The following is a 24,895-nucleotide window of genomic DNA, read 5'->3' on the forward strand; positions in this document are numbered from 1 at the left end:
TCAGAGCAAACCCCCCAGGGTCTGAGATCTGGCTGTCCTATCAGAGGAGGGCACAGGCCTGCAGCCCTGCCCTTACTGTCTGTGGGATTCGGGTTCAGTCATTTAACCTCTCTGACCCGCCACTTTTCATCTGTACAACAGGAATAATAATAGGCATGTCAGAGGTGTTATGAGGAAAGAGATAATGTACACAGATAATAGCCACAGTTAACATTTATTCAGTGCTTACTCTGTGTCAAGCATAGTCCTAAGCCTTTTATATCAATTAACTCCTTGATTCTCACAAAAACCCTCTATTGGAGGTTTCTAAACATCTCCATTTTACAGACAAGACAGTGGAAGTCCAGAGAGGGTAAGGAGCTGGCCAGAGTCACATGACGTGGCAGAGGAGGGGACCAGGTGATCTGGCACTGGACTCTGCGCTAACAGCCACTGCGTGCTGAAACATACCTGGCACAGCCCCAGTGAATAGGAGGTGCTTAAGAAATGGTGGGTGGGGACTTCCCTGGTGGCGCAGTGGTTGGGAATCCACCTGCCAGTGCGGGGGACACGGGTTTGAGCTCTGGTCCAGGAAGATCCCACATGCCGTGGAGCAACTAAGCCCGTGCACCACAACTACTGAGCCTGCATGCCACAACTACTGAGCCCGCGCGCCTAGAGCCCATGCTCCGCAACAAGAGAAGCCACTGCATTGAGAGGCCCGCACACCGCAACAAAGAGTAGCCCCCGCTTGCCGCAACTAGAGAAAGCCCACGTGCAGCAACGAAGACCCGATGCAGCCAAAAATAAATAAATAAATGAATAAATTTATTTAAAAAAGAAAAAAAGAAATGGTGAGTGTTCACATCACACTTACTTGTCCAACACCGTTCCTTGAGCCTGTACAATACGCCAGGTACTATGCCTGCTACTGGGGATGATTCGGAGAACAAAATCACTGGTCTCTGCCCTGAGGGAGCTGGCTATCTGGCCCCAAAGGCATTCATTCATTCCAAAAGTGTTTATTGAGCACCTAGGCTGGGAGCCAGGTATACAGCGGCTATACAGTGAACAAAGCACACAAAACCAACAATCCCAGGGACAGGCAAATCCCTACTGCTGGGATAGGTGGTGTGATAGGGAGACCAATCCCAGTCCCCTGAGAGTGGAACGGGAATTCGACTTGGGTTGGAGAGTATAAAGCTTCCCAGAGCAAGCGCACTCATCCACCCAGGAAGGGCATCCGATCACACCACAGTCAGACACAGGGAGAATACCACCCACCCCACCCCACCCCGGCCCTAGTGCGCCTGCCCTCCCCCTCAGGGTCAACGCAGCATCCCCCCAGCCCCCAGCCACCCAGGTGCTCTTCAAGGCGACTTCTTCTCCAAGGTAGAAGTGCTTGTGAGTCTAGGAGGAAATGGGCACGACGTTTGAGCAAATGTAAACGCGTGGGCAGTAGTGGAGAAGTAGGAGACAGTCAAGGCCGTACGACTCCAGGCTGAGGCCAGGCTGAGGCCGAGCTGGAGCTGGGAGCCCGGAGCCCTTGGGGCCGTGGAAGAACACGGTGATCTCAGGGAGCGCCGCGTCTCCACTGGAGAGGAGAGAGCGGGGTCTCCAGGACGCAGGTAAACAGCCAAACCTGTTCCCAGGTAGCGACCGCATAGGCCTTAAACCCTAGAAAGTCAGTTTTGCAGACGGGAATATTTTTAATTTGTAACGAAGTCCTTCCCTGACGTTCCAGCCCTCGATGCAAAGTTATTCGTTAAGAGCCTGCCTACACAGTGGATCGCATCCGTGTCCAGGAGGGAGTTCAGGAACCGAGACCCAGGAGGTGGAGGAGATGGAGGAGGTGGGTGAGTGCGCCCGAGCCTCCAGGCTGGGCCCAGCCGCACCCAGAAGGCCGCACCCACCGCCTCGTGCTCCTCGCCGCCCCCCTCCTCCCTCCCGCGGGGCAGGCATCCATCGCGGCGCCCGGGCGCCCTCCCTCCGGTCTCCTCCGGGCTCCTCCATTCTCCTCCCGGGGTTTGCCTCATTTGCATTCCTCCGGCTCCCGGCTCCTCGGCAAAGTGACCTCCGCACACAGCCGCGCCAAAGGCTTCCACCGCGGAGGGAGACACCGCCTCCCGCCGCGCTCCGCGGCCGGGGAGGAGCGAGGGGCGCGAGCCGGCACGGCGGGGCGGCGGCCCGGGCCCCAGCGGATGGATGCAGAGGGAAAGGCCCGGTGCCGAGGGACGCAGAGGGACTCGGATGGGATTTGAACCCGCGGCCTCAGATCCTCAGCGGGGCGGGAGTGGGACGTGGAGGTCAGCACAGGCCGGCGAAGCTGCGGCCCCGAAATGGAACCCCAGCTTGGAACCCGGGGCTCCCCGACACCCCGTTTGCTCCCCCTGCACCCCTACTAGAGAGGAGCCAGCCCTACCGGGCAGTCGCCCAAGGGCCCCCAGCCCTTCCGGGGGCCTCCTCAGCCCCTAGCCCCGCTCTCCTGGCCCGCCGAGCCGCCTCCCCTCCCCCCCTTTGGTATTTACACCTTTCACACATTTGTAAAGCTATTATCCTGTCCACGCTTAGTCACCGCTGAGCCAAGCGCCACGGATTTAGCTCCTTTAATCTTTCCTCCTAAATCAATCCTCCATTTCCCCTTAATCATCCCGTGGCTCCTCTCTGAACTCTCTTGCTGCTGCCTGTGCCTGTCTTTCTGGAACTGTTCCCGCTCTGACTGAAAATGGGTGTCCCAAGGGCATGGTGAACATTTGCGGGGGGGGGGGGGGGGTGGGATTTTCAGCGCTGCCAACCCCGGCCTCCTCGGGGCCTGAGCGCCGGGGAAGAATTGCAGATACCCCCTCCCTCTTCTGGAAAACACACAGCACTCTGAAGCCTCTTATCTCCACCCACGGGGTCTCTGTCCTCCTCCTGCCTTCCCACCCGCCATTCATGTGGGATGGCTCCAAGACCCTAAACCTCCACCAGGATTTACAAAAAAACAAAAACCCCAAACCCTCAGGCCTCCTGTCCACGGTTCTGGCTATCCCCACCCCCTCTGCCCAGCTGCTCCAAGGAGGTGGCATTGCCAGGAGAAGGACAGGGAAACACTGATAACAGCCTGAGGCTGCCCTCTCATTCCCTCCTCCAGGGAGGCTGTCCATCTCTTCCCGCCACCCTGAGTCTCCACCCCGCATTCACTCCCCCTCCTCCGCCCAGTGACCTCAGCCTGAGTAGTCCCGAAACTCTGCACTCCGAGTACTCCTTGGGGCGCTCCTGCCTCCCTGCCCCCTGGTCCTGGTCCTTTCTGTCCCTGGCCTGGGCTTGGCAGAGACAGGCCTGCCACCAGCCGCGAGAGGGAGCAGATTCCTCCCGAGAAGCAGAAGGGCCGGGGTGGGTGTCCAGGAAGAAGCACGGGCAGAAAGAGGGAGGACAAGAGGGAAACGCGGGGGCCATTTCTTCAAAGGCTAATCAGCATCTTCCGGCAGTGCCACGAGAAGCTGAGCTGATAATGAGCCCAGCTCGGGGCTGATGCCTGATTAATGAAGAGGCCACGGGGCTGCAGAGCAGGGCCAGGTGGGGCACGTCCCTCCTGGCATTCCCCGTTGCCCTTGCAGGCCAGCCCCGCGTAACAGTCACAGTCCCTGCCGCTGGTTGCTGGGCTCAAATCCCCCTCCAGCAACTCCACCGGCCAATGGGAGGCGGCCAGGCTGAGAGCGCCCCCTCCAGGAGGGCCTGAGGGGCAGCAGCCAGCAGTGGGGCAGGCGGTGGGGAGGGCAGGCACGCTGGGTCCTGCAGTCGGAGTTGTAGCTAGACCTCTGAATGTTTTTTTTACTCAGGAAATTTTTAATTAAAATAATCAAGACTCGGGGCTTCTCTGGACAAATTGGAAGACCCCCTAACACCGGGCATCCCTGACCACAGGGCAACAGTTAGCTGGGGCTGAGAAACAGCTGCTCCCTTCAAGGGTAAGTGACCTTCACTTCCCCTCATACCCCACCCTTCCCTACTGTGTGCCTTCTCAGACCTGATCTGCCTGGCTCCCGAAGGCAGGACCACCCCTGAACTAGATGTTGAACTAAACGTTCTCCAGGTTCACGCCTCAGGAGAAGGTGGAGCCGGAGGGCACGGAGGGCTGGGCTGGGAGTGAGGGTCCGAGGTAAGCTCATCCGGTAGATGAGAGGCCGCAGTGGGAATCCTCTCCCTTCCGGAGTCGCGGGGGCAAGGGGCAGCCCTCAGGCCCTCGGCGCCAGTGGCGGAGGCCTGGAGTTGGGACGTCTGTGGAGTAGCCCCTCCCACAATCAAGGAGTGGGTGCAGAGACTGTCAGTACCGGCCTGACCACACCAGGGAAGGGGCGGGCTCAGGAGGAAGCTTGGATAGAAGGCCGGGGATGGCGGAGGAGCCTGGAATTGTGGGCTGGGGGAGCCAGAGAGTGAGGGAGGGCTGGCACGCAGCTCCCTCTGCCTCAGAGCCGTCCCGACTGAGCTGGGGTGGGGCTGGGAGAGGAGGGAAGGGGGCAGGGAGGAGGACTGCCCAGCTGGAAGAGGCCTTGTCTAATTGTGCCTGATTAGCAGAGAGGAAGAGAACAGGGCGAGTGATTAATAGTCACGGCAGTCACCAGCGTGTGGGGAAGGAGGGTTGGGAGGCGGGGAGGGAAGGCTGACAGCCCGAGAGGGGATAGAAACAGGGAAGTGCCCACAGGTCTCTGGTCACCTGCACCTCCGGGGGCTGCCTGGACCCCGGAGGACCCCACAGAGAGGGGCTGGCCCTCCCCTTGCCTCCTCGTGGATTCTCTGCCTTCCCCATGCCTCGATTTTCCAGACAATAGAATGGAAAAGACCAAGGTCATGTCCTGCACCTGGGAAGAAAGGTGTATCTGTTCGGTGGTGTTTCCAGACACCTCGATGTCCCCAGACACAGGCCCCATCCTCAGCTCAACCGGGGACCTCAGCCCGGAGAGGAGATGGCCGGACTTCTGATCACAGCCCACCACCATCACTTTATATCCTTTGATGCCCGTTGGAAAGCCTAGCCCTGACCAACCTGGCAGCCTGAACCACGTCCCCAGGACCACCTAGAGCAGCACTGTCTGATATGGCAGCCACTGGCCACACCCCGCTGTTTGAATAGAACCTTCATTCTCTCTGTCACACTAATCACACTGCAGATGCTCACTGGCCTGTGTGGCTAGTGATGACCACGCTGGACAGCGCAGATGCAGGACATTTCCGTCATCACAGAGTGTTCTGTGGGACAGCACGGATCTCAAGTGTATGCACTACTACACATGCACACGCGTGCCTGAGACCTGGGGAGGGTTGGGAAGCATAGGGATGCTATAATAGGGTGGGGGGCGGAGGCTTGAGGGTCAAGAGAGGAGGAAGGCTAGGTGATGGAGACTAGCGAAGATGCCAGCACGTAGGTTGGAAAACAGCAGGTAGTGCTGGGAACAGTCAGGTTAAAGAGAGCCAGGAGTTGGGGTGGTGGCATTTCTAACAGCTGACACTCTGAGTGCACGTGGTGTGTGTGCCAGGCAGTGTGCTATGCCCTTTACAGCCACCTCTTTTAATCCTCACAACCACCCGAATTTTTTTAGGTTCTAATATTCTATATCACTAATACAGAAACTGAGGCTCACAGAAGCTAACTTCTCCAAGGCCACCCAGCCAAGGTTTGAGTCCAGACCGTCTGGCTCCCGAACCCACACACTTGACCACTCCACCGTACAGTCCCCAGCTGAGAGGAGACGCTGGAATTTAGAGCCACATTTTACAGCTGAAGAGACGAAGCCTAGGAAGAAAGAGTGATTTCTGCCTTCTAGTAAGTGGGCAGGCTGAGAGCAGCCGCAGGGGGGAAAGTATAGATGGGGCTTGGCGCGCTGGGCTGGGGGAGCGGACGGCGGTAGGAATTGAGGAGGAAGAGAGAACATATAAGTGGTGGTGGAGGTGGGAGTGGGTTGGTATGAGACTGGGTGAGGAGGGGGGCGGCAAAGAGAAGAGATGGGGTGAGCTGGGTGGAGGGGCATATGGGTGGAGAGGTGGAAGCATCGCTCCTCTCTCTCGCCTCTCTCCCCTCCCCTCCTCTCCAAACCTCGCCCAGGCTGCTTCATCCGTTAAGCCTTCCCAGCCCTCTTCAGCCCAGAATGGCCCCTCTCTCTGAACCCAGGCTCTTACTATCCATGTAACCTCGTTTGGCAATTAATCCCGGCACCTCCTGACACTGCTTGCATGGCTGGTTAACTCCTCCATTGGTAAAGCTTTTTAAGTGTCCCCATCCCAGCTCCACCACAAGACTGGAGGCTGCTTGAGGACAGGGACTGGGGACCAGGGCTCCCCTTCTTTGTTCTCCACCACAGCACCTGGCAGCGAGCCTGGCACACAGTAGGTGCTCAGAACTCCGTGTTGATTGAGGGACTGATTGGGAATCAGTGAGGGGATATTAGGGAGCGTGGGGGTGAGAGCGACTGCAGTGGTAACAGAAGCAAGAGCGGCAGCTGAGGGGACTGGGGGAGGGCATTTTACCCGGAGTAAAAATAGGCTGGAAAATGTGACATTTATTAACTTGGATTCCGGAAGAAAGGTCACAGCAGAGTGGGGAGTGGGAAGGAGGAAATGGGGAAAGCAACAGAAAACACATACCTTCCCCAAAGCGCGTTGTTGTCTCTGACCATCTCAGCACACGTGCCCTGGCAGGTTCCCACCACTGATTCCTGCACCCATCACCCCTCCATCGATCCCACATCCCCATCACGGGCTCCATATTCTCACCACGGAGTCTACTGTGGACCTCATGTCCTCATCAGAGACCCCTGATGTCTTTGTCTCCATACCCCTTCTCCAGTCTTGCCCACACAATACACCCCCATCTTCCCCGTTACCGTGGATCATCCCATCCCAACCATAATCCCAGACCCTTGTAAACTGGCAGCAGACTCAGCCTTGGAATGCCAGGTCCAAGGGAGAGTTACACTCAGCACATGGGGGGTGGGGTTTGGGCAGAAGGGCATGGGGACTAGGCTGAGTGGGGGGACAGGTGGATCCAAGGGGAATCCCTGGCCCCCCGTGCTTGCTTTGCTCCTCTGCCCCTCATTGTCCTGCTGCAGCCCCAGAGCAGAGACCCACAAACTTCTGTCCTTTTCTCTCCATCCTCAGGGTACGAAAGGGCCTGTGGGATGTCCACCCTCACCTCTGCCTGGCCATCCCCAGATCCACAGGGACTCGCCAGCTTTAATCCGGGGGCTCCCTGTTCCCATATCCTCCAGGCACCTCCTCCTTTCCTGGAGGCCAGGCAGCTACCCCCCCGCCTCCCTCACCTTGCTTCCTTGCCCCTCTATCTCTTCCTTCCCTCCCCTCCCCCTGAGGCTTCATTACTCTTCCTCTTGCCCTTCCACCCCTCACCGGGGCCTGGGACACAAACTCCCACTCAGGGACACAAAGGCCCCATTGATTTCTGCCCCAACAGCACCTGCTGACACGGGCTCTGTCCCCACCCCCAAAACTCAGGAGTGACGATGTCTCACAGAGGAGCCCCACGGACCCGAAAGGCCACATTCACACACTGCTCCTTAGGGACAATCGCTTTGAGAGCGTTGAATTTTTCCTGGAAGAAGGGGCGTGCAGCTGGACAACAGGCCCCCGCCATCCCCTCCCCGCCCCGGTTCCTCTCCCAGCACATCCTCCTTCTCGTCCCTTCCTCCATTTCTACGCAACTCCCGCCATCCAATGGCAGGAGGACCCCGAGGCTGCAGGCATGGTGGGGGCAGGAACACGGGTGGAGCATGTTTCCTGGTGCTACTGAGGCAGTGAGTGAATGAGAGCCCGCGTGCGGGCACCGGGCCATGAGAAGGAAAAGGTCCCCATCTGGGGCTGGAGCTGGAGGCTGGGCTGGATGGGCACCACGTCGATGCCATGTATTTGCACACGCGCTGGGCGGTGGTCACAAGAATGAAAACACACCCCACACACACCACACGTACACAATGCCGGGGGTAAACTGTGGACTGGGGACAGCAACTCAAGCACCAGGAATAATAGACAGCCTGTGACTATGGGTGAACGGAGCACCGACAGACAGACAGACAGCATACAAGACACACTTCACACACACCTCACACACCCGATTGTGGGAGGTGTGCATGGGAGGGTAGCCCAAGCCAACACTCCACTCCACTCCTCGTGAGAGTGTGTGTGTGTGTTTGCACATATGTGAGAGACGGGGAGCAGGGGCTGAGGCAGGTGGGGGTGTCACAAGAGGGGACAGCATCCACGGTGTGACCCTGTCCTCAGCAGCTTAGTAAGAGCTGGGATGTGGGCACGGGGATGAGCAGCTCTCTGGGTGCGTGGGTGTGCAGGTGTGCACGTGAGTGTAGTGACAGGGACACTGTGTGAGAGAGTGTGCAGGAAACTATGTCCCCATGCGGTAGGGGTGTGTGTGTGTGTGTGTGTGCGCGCGCGCTGGGCAGCAGTGAGGGTGAGCCATGCACCTAAGAGTGAATGAGTGACCCTCAGTGTAAGAGCCAGAGCCGGGCAAGAACCAGGAAACAGAGGGAGGGCCTGCAAAGCGGGAGAAGCTGGAGGGGCAGCGTGAAAGAGGGATGTGTGAGCGAGTCAGTGAAAGGGGGTGTGTGTGAGAGACACTGGCACCCAGTGTACGCGAAGATCGGCTCTGTCCAGCCTGCCTGCCGGGCCAGCTCCCCCAGAGGCAGCCCTGAGTCCCCCCTTTGCTGGAGCCCCCAGAACACCCTCTCCCCATCGCCCTTTTGGGTGGGGAGAAGAATCCAGTGGCCACAGGAGAAAAGGAGAGCAAGAGAAAAGTGGGGGTCACTTGGTCCGGCTGTAGCATGGTGCATCCCTCCCCTGCAAGCTGACCAGCTTCTGGGCCCCCGGGCCCACTCCAGGACCCTTGGCCCCCAGACCTAGGCTCTGCAGCGGCGGCAGAGCCCGAAGAGAGTGGCAGCAGCAGCACGGTAAGCCCCCACGAGCGTCCACTGCTCCATGCTGGGGAGCCCGAGGGCAACACCGGGCATGGGGGCGACACGAGGCCAGCCTCTGGCGGCGGCAGGAGGGGAAGCCCTGATGAGGATGCCCTGCGCACCACTCCCTCCCCCACCGCCAGCCTCTGGCCACCCCAGGCTGGGCGGGCCGGCTGGCAGGACTCACCACGGAGAAGTTGCTGGCGGAGCAGTGGTGCCCGCTGAAGTTGCAGCTCTTGAGCATATCCGCGAGCTGGTGGCCAGTGCGGTTGAGGATGTCTACCATGTCGGGCTCCGGGTAGCGCAGACCAGCGGCACGGTGCCCGTCCCGGTCTTTGGGGGGCAGCCCGGTCAGGTTGGCCAGGTGGAAGATGTCGGCGTCGCTGAGTGCCGAATGCCGGAAACGGTTGATGTTGCAGAGGGTGACGGCCGGGAAGCCCGCCACTGGGGCTGGGGCAGCCGGGTCCATTACCACCAGGTGAGGCCGGGTCAGGTAGCCCCGGGCGAGGCCGGCCGCCTGGTACAGGAAGGCAGCCAGCGAGGTGAGTAGGGCCAGTGCCCACAGGGTTCTGCGCAGTCCATGGGGGCCTGGGCCACAGGCCCGGCCCAGCCCGTGCAGAGTGCTGGTGCTGGCAAAGGTGGCCAGGTCCCGGGGGGCTGATGCCCCCCGCGCGGCCCCCAGGAGGCTCTGCTCATCCCCTGCCTCCTTCTCCTTGGGTTTCGCATCCTCCTCTGCAAATTTGATTTTGCACACAATCTCGATCGGCATCTGTGCCCAGCTGCTGGGACTGGTTGGAGCCTACCTGCCCCTGTCCCTCCCTGGCCAGCAGCCCCCGGTGCCCTCCGGAGTGGCTGCGGGGGCAGCGGCTGCTCTTCTAAACTCAGGGCAAACGGTAAGAGGACGGGGACAGGGTGGGGGCCTGAGGTGGGGGAGTCACTCCCACTCCCGGCGACTCCGCAGCCCTGGCGCTGCCGCTGCCGCTGCCGCTGCCGCTGCCGCCTCTGCCGCCGCTTGTCTCTCTCCTCGATCGTCTCCTTGTGGCTTCCCTTATCAGCACCGGCACAGCTGTCAGCCCCTGCGTGTGTCCCTGCGAGCGAGCGAGCGAGCGAGGGAGCGAGGGAGCGAGCGCTGCTCCGCCACGCCGCGCAGCCCCAGCCGCTCCGCTCAGCATGTGCTCCGGAGCCCACCCCGTGCTTAATAATTCAGGACATGTCAACAGCGTTTCACCGGCGGCACGGGCGGCAGGAGCCAGGCCAGGGGAGGGGGCAGCCCCCAGCCCGGGACAGGGATCGCCCGTCCCTGCTGCCTGAGACCTCGTCGGGATAGCCCCAAACTCTTGCTACACCCTAGCCATTCGTGGGGTCCCCGCATGGCCCCACTCCCAGGCCACCCGGGGAGGAGGGCTGCACCCGGAGTCCTTCGCTCATTCTGCCACTTTTCTGGACCGCACCCCAGGAAGGGCCAGCCGACTCCATCCCCGACCTCCTGGCCTCCCTGACTCCTGACTGCAGCCACCCAGCCACCACCTGACTCCACTACCCCACTCACGGCGGCTTCCAGAAACTCCTTGGGAGAGCCACTTGTTTGAATGAGGGAGGGGAGGGGAGGGCAGAGCAGAGAAGGGCAGGCGAGACAGACAAGGGGACAATGGTGGTTCCACCAAGATTCGTGGCTTCCCTGCAGCTTTGTTCCCGACTTAACACCCACCATACCCCTGCCCCCTCTGGGATGCTGGCCGCCCCCTCTGGGATGCTGGCCGCCCTCTCCCCGACTTCACCTCCACCCCCGAAACTCAGTGTCTCATGTGTCTGGGACAGAGGGCACCCTGGCTGACTTGCACATCTGTGGCCGCTTTGCTTCGCCAAATGTTTCCCAAATCCCTTGCCAGGCCGGGGGGTGGGGGCGCGTGTTGGGTGGACAGGCCAGGGAGCAGAGGAGGTGTGATGTGCTGAGAGGGTGTGGAACGGAGGTCAGGAAGAGCCCACATGGGGGTGCTGGAGGGAGCAGAGAGGTGCTGCGCTTGAATGGGAAGGAACGCAGTCCTAGGGAAACAGATACGGGGGCGCCTGTCAGAGGGGCAGGGGAGCCCTGGGGTGGCTGCCGCCTGGCGGAGGGGAAGCAGGCATGCGGGCTGCTATCACAGGCGGGGATGGGGCCCCTGGTGGCCGGCGGAGAGGAGGTGATGCCTGGGTGCCCCCAGGGTGGGGGTGGTCACCGTGAGTAGCTTGTGCTCTGGGGGTGGGTGCCCGTGTGAGAGCGAGAGCCCTCATGGGACAGGAAGTACTCATCCCCTAGAGGAAAGGTGGGGGGCTGATTAATCGGGGCACTAATGAGCAGCAGGGAGAGGAAGCTCAGAGGGGTGGGGGAGGCAGCTCCATCGATCCGAGCCGCGGAACCGGCAGCTGAAAAAAAAAAGTGAGAAGGGAATCGATCTGAGGGAAACAGCAGCTGCTGGGGATTAGAGTCCGAGGTCCCCCCGCTGCCCAGTGGCCACCTCTCCCCTGCGGCGGGCCTGCCCTGCCGGTCGCAGCCCCTGCGCCTAGCCTGGGAAAGGGGCCCAGGGATGGCTCCCCTGGGGAGCAGGGAACCACTCTGCTCACCTTGGTTGCAAGGCCGGGTCAGGCCCCATCCATCACTGGTCACCCCAGCACGGAGCCCACCCACACACAGCCGCCCACCAACCCTGGCCCTTTGGGGCACCCTGTTGGGGTTTGTCTCCAGCGGCCCCTTGGCTGGGCCTCCCCACCAGCCGTCCCCCCCAAGCTGGGGAGCTGAGACCCCTGGGGTCTCAGGGGCTGCATCTGGCAGCATCCCAGAGGGGAAAGGGGTTGGCACCCGGAGCCCCCAAGCGATGACAGACTGTCCCCATCTCTGCCCGCTGCCCAGGGGCAGCCCCCTCCCACGCTCACCCCTCCCTGCTAGACTACCAGACCCTTCCAGCACCTCCTCCCCCACCTCCTTATCGTCCCCAGCCTCTCTCTTCCCCTTTCTCCTGGTATTGATTTTTCTTTACTGGGTTTTTTTTTTTTTTTTTAAAGGTGATTTAATTGCTTTTTTAAGGTTACTTCAGTCTGGGGCTCTGCCAGGAAAGCGGGGAACTGCCCCCCAAGCTCTCCCCAGCACTGGTTGCCGCCCAGGACTCAGTGTGTGTCACTAAATTGTCCTGCCATCCAATGAGATCACAGGGTCTTTCTCCCCAACATACTGGCCTCCGTCACAAGCCCGAAGCATGCCCTCTTTTCTCCTGAGGGCATGTCGGGGAGCCTTCAACCTCTAGAAGGAATGAAGTTGGGTGGTAAGCCGGTGCTGGGGGGTGGGGCAGGGGCAGGATGGTGAGGGGAGTTCTAGGCCAGCGGGAAGTGGAGCAGCAGTTAGCTGCATTTCCGCCCCCCACCCCCCGCTGCCCTACAGTGAGCTGTCTTCAATTGTCCCCAAGCCCTCATCCTCCAGTCTCCCAGGCCCCAGGAATATGGTTGTGCTCAGTGGGAGCCCCCACCATGTCCTTTCAGCCCATCCCTTGGCCTTTTCCCCCTACTCCTCCAGCCTCTTCTATCACCCACCCTGTCCCCTTACACCCCTTTCCCCTCTGGCCCCCGTCCTTTCTCCCCTCCCTCCCCCCCCCCCTTCCCTGCCTGCCTCCCTCTCTGCCCGGCTGCAGTTGGGTGATAATCTCCCTCATTTAGCCTCCCGGCTGCTTCCCCGGCTCATTGCCCAGCTGGTCCCTGGGGCCCAGCCCAGTTTCTTCCCCACCCCCACGCCCAGCCCTGCGCCCAAGCTCCCCCATCCCTTCCCTGCTTCCCCCACCCACTCCCAGGGGACCAGCTGCCCCCTGCAGTGAGCATCAGGGCCAAGTGTGGCTAGCCAGGACCCAAGCTGGGTGTGAGCAAAGGGGGAGGGGCTGCCAAGGACTCTGGGGGTGGGAATGTGGGTGCAGGTTGGGGGGGGCGGGGGGGAGTGTGGAGTGCAGGGTCAGGATGTGAAGCCTCAGCCAGACATCCTCTGCCCACCAGTTGTCCCCATTCCCCAGATTTGTTCGCAGTCCAGTTCTCCACCCACCCCCCAGGGGCTGAACTAGGCTTCCTAACAGAGAGAACGGTGGATGGACTGAGAGGCAGAGATTAGAGTACCATCTGTACAGCCTGCCCAGGCAGGGCACGGGAATGGGGGGCAGAGAGGTAGGGAGGGCAGGAGGGTTCTGACTCAGAGCACCTGGTAGGGGGCACGGAGGTTTTTCTTTGGGCAAAATGCTCCAAAAGGTAGACCTGGAGACATCCCAGGATCCTGCTTGCGGGGCTCCAAGGCGCATCCCGCACCCCGAGCTCTGGGGTTCCCTCTTCCCAGCAGGGACCCGCAAGCTGAGCTGCATTTGCCCCTTTCCCCCATTTGTGGGCCTTAGACTCCCAGCCTGGGTGGCCCCACTCCTAAATGACATGACCCCCAAACTCCTAGATAGCATTCTAGGGGGAGGGCCCAGTCTCCCCCTGCTCGCAGAGTACACCCCTTGCCACCTTGCCCAGATCAGACACCTGTCCCAGGCCTGGCTCTGCTGCGGACCAAGGCATGAGCCAGCGTGGGACAGACGTGGGCGGGAAGGGACACGGATGGGGGGGTGCGGAGGCCGGGACTGGGCCAGGCCTGGCTGGTGAGCGAGCAGCGGTGACAAACGGGCTGTGCGGGGGCCGAGGGGCGGGGGGCGGACGGCGGCTGATTTATCTGGGTTATTTATGCTGCGGACGAGGCAGGAGAAGCGGTTAATGAGAGTTCCAGCGAAGGGGGTGGGGAGGCCCGGACGTGATCTGAGGCAACTGAAGAGGGTTAGCGTCCCGCCACCAGGCCCTGCCCCCACTGCCCACCAGCACTCTGCACACCCTACCCTGTCCAAGGACCAGCCCAGCCCTGCCCAGCCCTGAGCCCTCTCCTGTGGCAGGCACCAACAACCCAAGCCGAGGCCGTGGGTTACTGGGATTGAAGGGGACCGTGTCCAAGATTGAGGGGCTGCTGGAAGAACCGGGGGAGGGGGCCAGGAGATGGAGGGCAGGGAAGGAAGAAAGATGGAAAATCTTGGCTGGTCAGAAACTGACCAAGTCTGTGGGGCCTGCGGGGGAGGGTTGAGGCGGAAGGAGATCAGTGTGGGACTGGGTGGGCAGCTGCAACCTCGGGGCTGAGGCTGGAGAGAGAGCAAAGGGCACTGGGGTGCAGATCTGGCGTCAGCCAGGAGTCATCATGGGGGGCCTGAGAGGCAGAGACAGGCCAGGGGGTGCTGGTCAGAGAGAAGAGAGAACCGGGGAAGGAGGGGGGAAGAAGATCCCGAGAAGGAGGGGGAGAGGGCTTTGCAGCAGGGAAAGCTGCTGAGAGCAGATAAGGCGGCACAGCAGCAGCAGGGATTAAAGCTCTGAGGGGCAGGGGCGGGGACGAGGCGTGGGACACGGGGGTGGGGGCAGGCAGGAGGAGAGGGTTGAGGGCAAGACACCGGGGCCAAGGAGATGAGCGCGGAGAAACGAGGGCTGCCAAGGGGCAGGATTTAATCAGAGGCCAGAGGTGGTCATCGCCTGGGAAGCGGGATGGTGGAGGCGGGGAGAAGGGACTCCTGATCACCCCTGCTGAGGAGGGGGGACTTTTCCGCCACCGACGGAGGCCCCATACCCTGCGCCTTTTGGGGTAGCAAAGCTAAGCAGAGGGGTGCGTTGCTGAGTGGACGGTGCTGCAGGTTGTTGGGGACTGGAGTGCCAGGGCCCGGCCCTGGGAGCCGACCTCTGGCTAGAACTTGGACGTACAGCACCTCCTTGAGGCGGCCAGTGGAACACAGAGTGTCACGGGGACCTTGACCACACTCCAGGGTGCCCAGCCAGTCCGCCCTGGGATGGAGACCCCATCACGTCCAGGGTGGCAAGGACCAGTGCTTCAGAGGGGGTTTCTTTGTGGGAAGGGGCATGGGCATGGAGCGGGGGACTGGCTTCCCCAGGCTCAAGCTTCGGACTCAGATGCCCCTTACCACCCGCTGCTCTCCTGTTCTCCAAGCCTCCCAGAAGCGTGTGCCTGGGGAGGGTGAAGCCCCTGTTCCCTCCAGACGAGGGCGAGAGCGGTTCAGAGGTGGCCAAGGCGGTGGAGGGGAGCCTGGAGGGAAGGAAGGGAAGGAGGAGGAAGGGGTGGGGGCGGCAGGCGGGGCAGAGTAATTGCATGTTTGTCAGTTCTCCTGTCTCTGCACACGAGGGAGCGTGTGTGGTGGTGAGTGTAGCTTCGCCTCGAGGAGTCTGTGTCTGTTGGCAGAAGTGTCAGTGCGTCTGTCTCAGGGGTCTGGGCTCTCCTTGGCCCCCGCCCCAACTTTGTGTTTTGGGGAGCGCGGCTCTGGGCACACCCAGCTGTGCTCCGTGCTGATGCGGCAGATGTGGCAGGGCCCCAGCTGTGCCTGCTTCCCGGAGAGGGGGAGGGGGCTGCAATCTGCTCCCCTATGATGGCTGCTAAGTGCCAGGGGGAGGGGATGGGGATAGGGGTGGGAAGGAGGCCCAGGCAGGAGGGAGATGAGGGCCCTGGCACTCCCCCCGCCCCATCCTGGCCAGCCTGCCCCCAGTCTGCGTTCTTGGCTCGGCCTCTTACCCCTAGCTGGCTCCCGAAGCCCATCCAAATTTCTCTCCACGCTCAGTCCCGGTCGGTCCCCAGCTCTCCTCCTCTGTCACCCCATCCAGCTCAGTGCCAGGGACCCGCCCCCACTCCCCGGCCCCCAGCTCGCTCCCCCTCGCTGATTTTACAGAATAATCTTTTTATGGAAACCGAAAAAAGCACTAATGGCAGGAGCGCACCCCTCCCCCGCATCCCTCCCCCCTCATCCCCTACTTCCCACCCCAGTTCCCTCTGTTCTCGAAGGGCCAGCACCCTCCTACCCTTACAGGGCCAGTGAGGTCCCAGAGGTGGTGAAGGGGGCTCCCTGCCCTCTCCCCTCCAGAGACAGGGTACTCCCACATCCTGGGCTCTGGGCTGTGGCCTCAGAGGTGGAGGGATGCTAGGCCCTCCCAGGGCAGACGAGGCTGGAGAGGAGTGGGGGGCATCGGAACTTCTCTCCTTAGACCCCGCTCCACCTGAGCACGCGTACATCAGTAACGCCCTCCGCGTGGCGGGGATGGGGTGGGGTGGGTGGGGGGCTCCACAGAGACCTCAGCTTCACCAGCCCCCCTTAACTTTAAACACTGACCCCGTCCCTGTCCAGTGCCTGTCCCCACCCCCACTGGGCCCAGGAGGGGGGGTCCCGGGGGCCAGGGCCTGACACAGACTTATTGGATTTCACGGTGTTTTGCTGAGAAAATAATTAAATTATCATATTTATGATGAAGCTGCCATGGCTTCTGCCAACCACTCGGAACAGAAGGGTCAGGACTGGGGAGAGGAGAGGAAGGGACCCAGCCCCTGGCCCTGCAGCCCACCCCTCTCCCAGCCCTGACCTCAGGGGGTTGACCCCAGCCCAGAGGAGGCATCTGCAGACCCCTCCGGACCCCATACAGAGGTGACGGAAGGTGTGGGCTGGAGGCAGAGACTGGAGGGACCAGGAACGGGAACCAGAAGGGCTGCGTCCAGGCAGGTTGTAGGTCAGGACCGCTAAAACCCCCGGTTGTTTCACATGCACACGCGCTCTGACACAGCCTGCAGAGCCTCCAGGGGCTGGGTGGTCACACCTAGCCCAATCCCCAGGCCACCGTCAGCCCAGCTCCTGAGAAAGTGCATCTTCCTAACAGCCCAGCCCTGAAGCTCTGAAATCCTGGGCTCTGTCCCAGACCCTGGTGCTGATAACCAGGCCTCAGCACCCTGCTGCCTGCCACCCCGCCTGCTGCCAGGACCCCCTCCTGCCTCCCACCCATGCCCTGCCCCCCCCATTCTCTTCGGGTAATTAGATTCCTCTCAATTAGCAGATTACCATCATTACCCGCTCATCTGGCAACTAAGCTCCGCACCCACAGCTGGGGAAAGGGGGACACCGGGAGGGGCACACGGGGGTCGTGGGCAAACACGAGAGGTGGCTGGGTATCTCTGGGGCTTCAGGAATATGAAAGGAAGACTGAGACCCCCCCAAAGAGCAGAGCCAGGGTGGTGGGAGGTGGCCAGGGCCCCTCCCCTCCCAGAACGGAGTAGCTCCCACTGTGCTTCTGGAGAGAAAGGCACCAGCTCAGGCCCACCCTGCCTGCCAGGAACTAGGAGGCAGATACGGGGCCTCGGGCGGGAGAGAAACCCCCGACCCCGCCAAAAGCCAGGCTGGGAGCAGATGGAGCTGGCAGAGCAGAAAGCAGGCCGGGCCGGGGCTCGGCAGCACCCGAGGAGGGCGGCTCCGGGGGATCCAACCTCGGGCCCAGCGCTCCCAGCCCGCACCCCACTGCCCAAGCGAAATCCTCCCCGCTTCCCTTCGGAATCCTTCCACTCTGGAGCCTGAGCGAGGCCCAGCGAAGAGGAACAGGGAGGCGGCGTCGGGGTAGGGGTGAAGGCGGGGGCCAGCCGGCTGGAGCCTTGAGGGCCTTCCTCCAGAGCAGCGCGAGAGGCTGAGGCAGTGGGAGGGGGAGATTTACCAGGGCTCCAGATTCATTATTCATGAGCCCGAAGCAACGACTCCAATTTAAATGCTAATGTTGGGGGGGACTGAGTCAGCTGCCCCCCTTCCACTCTCACCCCCCAGCCCAGGCACGAGCGGAGTCCTTACCGGCTCCAAGGTTCACCCGGGTTTATTAGGGAGTGGAGAGGGAGGCCACCAGTCCCCCGGCCACCCACGTTGCTCCCCGCGTGCGCGTGCACAGGAAGAGCCTGGCTGGCTTCCTCTGCTCCCTCCTGGACAGAGGCTGGCCATGCAGGCAGGAGCCTCAAGGGGAGCGGATCAGAGCTGGGGGGAACTTCAGGCAGCCCCCCTCAGAGGATGATCTGGTTGGTGAAGCTGCGGCTCAGCTCCTTGTGTGGCAGAACAATCGAGTTCAGTATGAGCACCTCGGCAGGGATCCGGACGCGGCAGCCTGCAGTGTGGACAAGGGCACCAGGGGGAGGCCGTGGGGAGGGGAGGCGAGGGGCAAAGAGCTGGGGGCCACCGCCATCCGGGAGGGATCCCTCCCTGCCCATCTGTGCCCTGGCCTCATGCCCCCTGTGACTCACACAGGACCTGGCATAGAGCAGACACTGGGTAAATGTTTGCTAAAGGAATAAACACACACACACACACAAATGCTCCCACAGGGCATGGCCATCACCTGTGGAGGTTTCTCACAGCCTAGGGCCCTGGGAAGCATACCTAGGATGGTAATAGCAGGGAGCAGCTTCCCATCCTTGAACAGGCTCTCACTGTCCATGTGGGCTCGGGGGTCGTTGGGATTGGGGTCATTGGGGGTACCCTCCACGCGGGCCCAGCGCCCTATGGTGCTCCCCCAGCCCACGATGCTGTGCAGAACACACGTGTGCTCCTGCCAAACAGGACGATGTGAGGTGAGGGGGTGAGAAGGGGCTCACCCCTCCCCTCAGCCTCTCGGGGTGCCACGGCTGCCGTGTGTGCCTGGGTGCCTACCTGCAGTGTGGCTCCATGGAGGACAATGCTCTCTCGGAGCCGCACACCCTCGCCCATGGTCACCCCCTCCCCGATGGAGACGTTGGGGCCCAGCTGTGGAGAAGAGCACAACCATAGCCTTGGAGGGCCCCCAATCCAATCCCCTCATAAAACAGATAAGGCGTGAGGCCATAGGACAGGCTGTGACAAAGTGGAGAGACCGCTACTCCGAGCACTGCCCAACCCATGCTTCCCCTGGGCTGGGCCATCACTTACCACAGCAGACGGGGCCACCTTAGCTGTTGGGTGGATGTAAACGTTTCCTAGAAGCAGAAGAGAGGACCTGGGGGCAAATACCCCAAACCACATCTGGTTCAGGGAGGGCAGGGACTGAGACTTCACCTCTGGATCTAAGGTCAGGAGTCACAGCTCAGAGGGGAGGGGGGCTGGGCTGGGGGCAAAGGTTAGGAATTGGGGCCGGATGGGTACCTCGAATCCGTGGACCCCCTGGGGTGTGCTTGGCCAGGCGTTCTGGGTGAGTGAGCTGGTACTGGCTCAGATAGAGGCGGGAAGCATAGAGGGCTGAGCTGGGGGCCAGAAAGTGGTGCAGGGGCTCAGGGGCCAGCAGGGCCTGTGCCCACCACCCCAAAGTCTCAACCCCCAGGTGACCCAACCACCCCATCAGAGGCCCCTCCCATACCCTGCAGACTTGATCTGACTCCAGATGCCGTCAGTGAGGTGCACATAGATCTGGCCCTGCCCAGCCAGGGCGGAGAACACATCCTGCTCCAGGCGGATGGTACCTGCCCCAGGCCACAAGCCTGACGAGTCCTCCCTGGCACAGAGGAAGGGATGCTGACGTCAGTTCCCCAGCTGAGCCCAAGCAGGGGCCAGCAGTCTCCTGGGGACAGGAATGAGAGTGAATCCCACCACCTCTCCAGGTCTGCTCAGATCTGTTCCACAAGGATGCTCACATCCCAGGAAGCTCTCCCATCACCCGCATACACATCACCTCCTCTCCTCCCTAAGCTGTCTGTGTCCCCATGCACAGACCTGCTGCTCATCCTGCCCCACATCCACATGGAGTTTGACCAGACCTGGCTTCTCCCCCTTTTCCCATTCTCCCCCACCCCATCCACTCCTCTGAACCCCGCCTCTGGTCACCCTCCCTCTCACTCACTGGATGGAATGAAACACAGACAGACTCACCCCAGAGGAAGGCAGCTGGTGGGGGCAGAGACAGTCACAGAAAGAGAGAGAAGAGAGAGATGGTGGAGATGCCAGCTCAGCAGAAACAGACAGAGAGGCCGGGAGAGAATGGAGAGAGAAGCAGAGAGATGGGTGGGAGTGAGAAGATGGTGATGAATGAATGAGGCTTGAGATGGGGAGACGGGTGGGGGAGGAGGGAGCAAAGGCAGGGCTCCACAGAAAGGAACAGGTTGCAGGCCTAGGAGGATGACCCTGGACTTTGGCTTGTGGCCAGCAGGGCTCTGGGGCACTCAGCCTGAGAGGGAGGGAGGGGGGGAGAGAGAGAGAGAGAGAGAGAGAGAGAGAGAGAGAGAGAGAGAGTGTGTGTGTGTGTGTGTGTGTCTGTGTGTGTGTGTGTGTGTGTCTCTCACTCAAGCCTGTGTGCACCCAACTGTGTGTGTTGCCGTCTGTTCTAAAAGGCATCTCTGGGACACTCAGGGCTTGAGAGAAATGGACCAGAAGGGGAGTGGGCAGGCGGTGACAGAAGAGGAACTGGGATGGATAAGAAGAGGGACAGAATGAGGTTAGGAAGGGAGGGACTTGGAGGCTCAGCTGGAGAGGACAAATAGAGATGAGAAGGGGAAGGAAGGTGAGCGGGGGCTCAGGAGAAGGAGCCTGCAGAGACTGGGGGGGCGGTCTGCGACCGGGGGCACTTGGGGTCTCAGGGCCACGGGGCCTGCCTCACAGTTGCCCATCCTGCTGATTACGCTGGAAGACATCCCGAAGGGGCTTCAGGGCTTCCGGGGAAAAGAGGTAGATGCCACAGTTGATGATGTCACTGACAAAAGTGCTGGGTTTCTCCACATAGTGCAGGACCTGAGGACACAGTGGGCTGGGATCAGTGGAGGAGAGGCCACTGCCATCACCCCCTAAGACCCTCTGACCTCCAGGTCCTCCCTGCTGCCGAAGTGGTCTTCCTAAAATGCAGACTGCATCGCATCTTGCGGCTGGCCTTCACCTTCAAGATAAATCTGAACTACAGGCCTTTCTCCTCCCCACCTCCCAGAGCTTCCAGAACACGGCTCCATGCTATTGCACGCCTGCGCCGAAAATGTCCCTTCCCATCTCTTCATCTGGAAAACTCGGCTTTCAAAACCCAGCTGGCATTGTCACTTCCTCTATGAGTCCACTCTGCCCCAGAGTTGGGTTCTCAGGTCCAGGCACCCCTGGCCTCTGGCCACACCTCACCGGTAGCACTTGTATCATTTGCGATGGTTGGTTTTTGACTGTCTCTCCCACTAGTCCAAGGGTTCCTGAGAAGCAGGGATTGTCATTCGGCTGTGTTTCCCTCACACCTAGCTAGTGCCTAGCACAAAACTTAAAAAAAAAAAAAATTCGTGTGTGTGTGTGTGTGTTTATATGTATTTTTAATACTAAAGCTTGAACAAATAAAAGGGGTGCATGACAGTCAGTCAGACTCAGGGACAGGGAGCTTCACAAACAAGGACAGAGACGCTCTGCCTTGCTGATTATGCGCCTCCCTCCATAATTCTGGGGGCCTGCTGTTTCCTGCCTCCTGGCCTTTGCACATGCTGGTCCCTCTACCTGCAATACCTTCCTGTCTCCGTCATCTAAACAAATCGAAAACTCAGCTCAGACCTTGCCTTCTCTAGGGAGCCCTCCCCTCCCCCACCCAGACAAGGCTGGGTTGGGCCTCCTTTTGTGCTCTCATAGCACCCTGATCATTCATCCACTGTTACCCCTTCACTCTCAACGATCTCTCTAGAAGGGATATAGGATGAACTGAGGGTATGCCCCACCTGCCTGAGAAGACTGGGGCCCATCCCAAAGCATTCCAGCATTCTCCAGAGGCGGAGTGGGAATGATGATACACAGAGCAAGCGCCCAGCCAGCCCCCTCCCTGCTCTCACCTCATGCGTCTGTGGATTCTCTACGATGCAGCCATAGTTGAGGGATTGTGTCCTGTTAGCCTGAAAGACAGACACACCGAGACAGTGACCTGCCAGCTCCACGGCAGCAAGGTCTGTTTTCTCTTTCTTTCTTTCCCTCTCCTATAACACCTGGCATGCATCTCTGCTGCTGTGGACAGGGCTTCAGCAAGGGTGAGAACTGACAGCTGCCGCCACTCCTCGCCCGCTCCCTACTGCTGAGCAGCCAAAGGGCTTGGGGTCTCCGCCACCACCTCCACCGCTGCTGGGGTTTCAGGCACATCTGATGCCTGATCCCACCACCTGGGCTGCCCCTGCCTCCCTGACATCCTGCATCCCAGAAACCTTTCTGGATCATCCCCTCTGCACCCTCCAGCCCCCCTGGCCCCCTCACCGTGGTGCCAAGGAGCAAGAAAGGGTGCGGCTGGTGTCTGTGGACGTCCAACATAGTGCTCAAGGGGAAGTCGGAGCAGACGTCAGCGTTGAGCACGAAGAAGGCTTCGGGGCCTCCAGCCAGAATTTGGTCCCGGAAATGGTAGAGACCACCCCCTGTGCCCAGGGGGGCAAATTCTTGCAGGTACCTGTCCCCAGGGACCCCAGGACCAGCTCAGTGAGATCAGAGGAGACAGATACCAGGAGCCTGGGCACCTGACGACTCCTGTTCCCAGGGTTATACCTGCCCGAGGCCCACAGAGAAGGCAATATACTCAGGGATTCAAAGATGCCCAAATAGGAACCCTCCTAGCGTGTGAGGGTGAAGTCTGGCGAATGCTGACTCACCCCACTCCCCAGAACCAGAGGCTTAAGGCCCTGACTCCCCAGCCCCATACAGCATATGTGCACAAACACCTGATCGGAAGATTAAACTCCTGCTGGGCAGCTTCTAGGAACCGGGTAAGGGGCTCATCAGGTTGGTAGAAGCCAATGAGCAGAATCTCCTGCATCCCAGCGACCTGGGGACAAGGGAAGAGGTTGGAAGAAAAAAATATCTGATAGGAGGGAGAAATCCCTGGGACTGGCCCATAAGTCTGGAGAGACCAGTTTCATTCTCAGCTATGGGGCCCCTGGGCACTCACTTTCCCACTCTGGCCCGTTTTCTCCTCTGGACAATGAGGAAGTTGGAGGAAGTCTCAGTCCCTGACCTTTTAACCTTTTATTATTCTATTATCCCCTGCCCCCTCACATCTTAATTGGGGCTCACCCTAGGGAAGATTTTGCCTACCAAGCTGCGTTAAAGAATAACCCATAGGGCTTCCCTGGTGGCGCAGTGGTTGAGAGTCTGCCTGCCGATGCAGGGGACACGGGTTCGTGCCCCGGTCCGGGAAGATCCCACATGCCGTGGAGCGGCTGGGCCCGTGAGCCTATGGCCGCTGAGCCTTTGCGTCCGGAGCCTGTGCTCCACAACGGGAGAGGCCACAACAGTGAGAGGCCTGTGTACCGCAAAAAAAAAAAAAAAAAAAAAAAAGAATAACCCATAATTTTCCCCCCATATTTATTATGTGTCAATCTGAGCTTGAGATGAGGATATAATTTATCAGGCGCCTACATTGTACAAGGCACTTTACAAACATCATTGCAAGCTTTGCCACCCCGCAAAGCAGGTCTAATCACCTCCATTTTACAAATAAGGAAACTAAGGCTCAGAAAGGATGGGAAATGTGCTCTCAAGTCCTTATAGGAGGCAGAGACTGGATTCAAATAAAACCATGCCTGCCTCAATACCAAAAGCAATAAAGAAATTAGCTCCACAATGAGCAAAGGTATGAGTCCTGTGCTTTGCTATCATTAAGGTTCCCCCTGCTGCAGTGTTAAATTGTCTCTAAGAGTGTTGCCTGATCTCACATTCCATGCTTTAAAAATAAACAGGAGTGCAATCTGAGCAGGAGGCCAGAGGAGACACTAGGTTAGAGGAAGACAGCAGAGCAGTTGTACCGCACAACTCCAGGGGGCGACATTCACATTTTCACTTGTAAATGGTGGTCCCTGTGGGAAGGTCATGGTTGGAAAAGGGGGAAATACAGCAAGAAGGAGATGAGCAGGAAGTGAGGTGGGAGAGGGGAGCCTATGGGGTTACCTGGGCACAAGCCTCAATGTGGTGCTGGATCATAGGGACCCCCGCCACAGGAAAGAGTGGTTTGGGCACCTCAAAGGACAAAGGCCTGAAGCGAGTCCCTGGGAGAGGAGAAAGAAGCACATTTCAGCTTCCTGCCTCCCTCTGTCCCCACCCCACCGACCACTCCAGCCCAACCTCCTCCCCCAATTCCCCTGGCTCCTCACCCTTTTGAGGGCCTCCAATCAGGATCACAGCTTTGAGCATGATGGCGACTGCTACCTAAACCTCAAATCCCAACAGAGAAGTCAGGCTTAGATCTCACACCCCAACCCAGGAACCTGACTCATACCCCAACCAAGCCCCCAAAACCCAAATAGCAACACTTAGTCCCCTCGGAGGATGTAAATCCGAAGTTCAATATAGACCTGCCCCGGGCACAACACCTCACAAATCCCACACAACTCAAATCCTAGCCCAGCCTCCAGGCAGTCTTCAAATCCCACAGGGATTTCACCCAAATTCTGAAATTCACACCCCACAATTTGACCCCTAACAGACCTCCCTCTGGCCACAAATTCAGCAAACTCAGAAACTCAGCAAGAGAAGCCCTTCTCAGACCCCAAACCTCAAAAAACCGAAACCCCAAACCCACCGATTCCCAATTGTTGCATCCTCACTCTAGATGTTAAGCCCTGAACCCCAATAGTGAAGCCTGAATACTGAACCCCAGACCCTGAGTGAGCCCCAAATATTTAACTACAATCCTAAGAATGAATCCCAAGTACTGAACTAATACTGATCCGCATCTGATGCATCCCAAATCCTAGCAAAAAAAAACTACATAGGCTGAACCTGAATCCTAAAACCAATCTCTAGGTGATGGACCCTGACTCAAAAGACAGATTCCTTTAGCATCCCAAACACCGAACCTACCAAGCCCTGAGTACCGATACTGACGACAAGTACTGAATCTCTGGATTCGGAGAACTGATTGCTGACCCTCTGAACCCCACAACTACTACGCCTCACGTAGCCAGGGGTTGTGGAACCAACACAAGAGCGGAAGTGCGGAGAGCCAGCCGAGGCCTCCGAGCCTCTCTCGGTCTACCGTCCGTCCTCTGCCCCCTACCCCTTACACCACCCCTCCACCTGGTCCCTTTACCACTGGCTCCCTTTACCATTAGTTCCCTTTTGCCAGATCTGTCGCCCACTACTGCTTGCTCCTTCCGCGCACGTGTCTTCGCGCAAGTCGCGAGAACTCCTTCGCGG

The 24,895-nt window shown here is 59.8% G+C and overlaps 2 protein-coding genes and 1 long non-coding RNA gene across 12 annotated transcripts in view; 1 reads left to right on the plus strand and 2 right to left on the minus strand.

Moving 5' to 3' along the window:
• Nucleotides 1-12,229, minus strand: part of ASIC4 (acid sensing ion channel subunit family member 4) — a 24,541-nt gene extending 12,312 nt beyond the window's left edge. The window contains 3 exon segments of the mRNA XM_027120507.1: nucleotides 9,121-9,744; nucleotides 9,747-10,052; nucleotides 10,055-12,229. Of these exon segments, the coding sequence (XP_026976308.1) occupies nucleotides 9,121-9,744; nucleotides 9,747-10,052; nucleotides 10,055-10,105 (981 nt within the window). The 5' untranslated portion in view covers nucleotides 10,106-12,229.
• Nucleotides 1,299-21,216, plus strand: LOC113627667 (uncharacterized). Of its 3 annotated transcripts, none has more exons than XR_003435648.1 (4): nucleotides 1,299-2,285; nucleotides 3,801-3,929; nucleotides 5,559-5,782; nucleotides 20,493-21,216. It is a non-coding gene; the product is annotated as an uncharacterized LOC113627667 (long non-coding RNA). The 3 variants fall into 3 exon arrangements; XR_003435649.1 differs by lacking the exon at nucleotides 1,299-2,285 and adding an exon at nucleotides 2,813-3,537; XR_003435644.1 differs by lacking the exon at nucleotides 1,299-2,285 and having other exon boundaries at nucleotides 3,544-3,929.
• Nucleotides 17,611-24,895, minus strand: GMPPA (GDP-mannose pyrophosphorylase A). Of its 8 annotated transcripts, none has more exons than XM_027120523.1 (13): nucleotides 24,805-24,895; nucleotides 23,851-23,911; nucleotides 23,648-23,745; nucleotides 22,423-22,526; nucleotides 21,968-22,154; nucleotides 21,556-21,615; nucleotides 20,370-20,500; nucleotides 19,137-19,271; nucleotides 18,926-19,023; nucleotides 18,713-18,846; nucleotides 18,458-18,550; nucleotides 18,188-18,356; nucleotides 17,611-17,915 (listed from the first exon to the last, which is right to left on the minus strand). In XM_027120523.1, exons 2-13 carry the CDS (start codon nucleotides 23,888-23,890, stop codon nucleotides 17,815-17,817), a joined length of 1,350 nt encoding a protein of 449 aa, XP_026976324.1. In that variant the 5' UTR covers nucleotides 23,891-23,911; nucleotides 24,805-24,895; the 3' UTR covers nucleotides 17,611-17,814. The 8 variants fall into 8 exon arrangements, 7 of the variants coding, with proteins under 7 accessions (XP_026976324.1, XP_026976331.1, XP_026976359.1 ...); XM_027120530.1 differs by lacking the exon at nucleotides 24,805-24,895 and adding an exon at nucleotides 24,560-24,769; XM_027120539.1 differs by having other exon boundaries at nucleotides 17,613-17,915; nucleotides 18,713-18,759; nucleotides 24,805-24,890.

Source organism: Aethalodelphis obliquidens, unplaced genomic scaffold (genome assembly GCF_003676395.1).
Source record: "Aethalodelphis obliquidens isolate GAN/ISIS:26980383/991018 unplaced genomic scaffold, ASM367639v1 scaffold2, whole genome shotgun sequence".
Classification (NCBI taxonomy): Eukaryota; Metazoa; Chordata; class Mammalia; order Artiodactyla; family Delphinidae; genus Aethalodelphis; species Aethalodelphis obliquidens.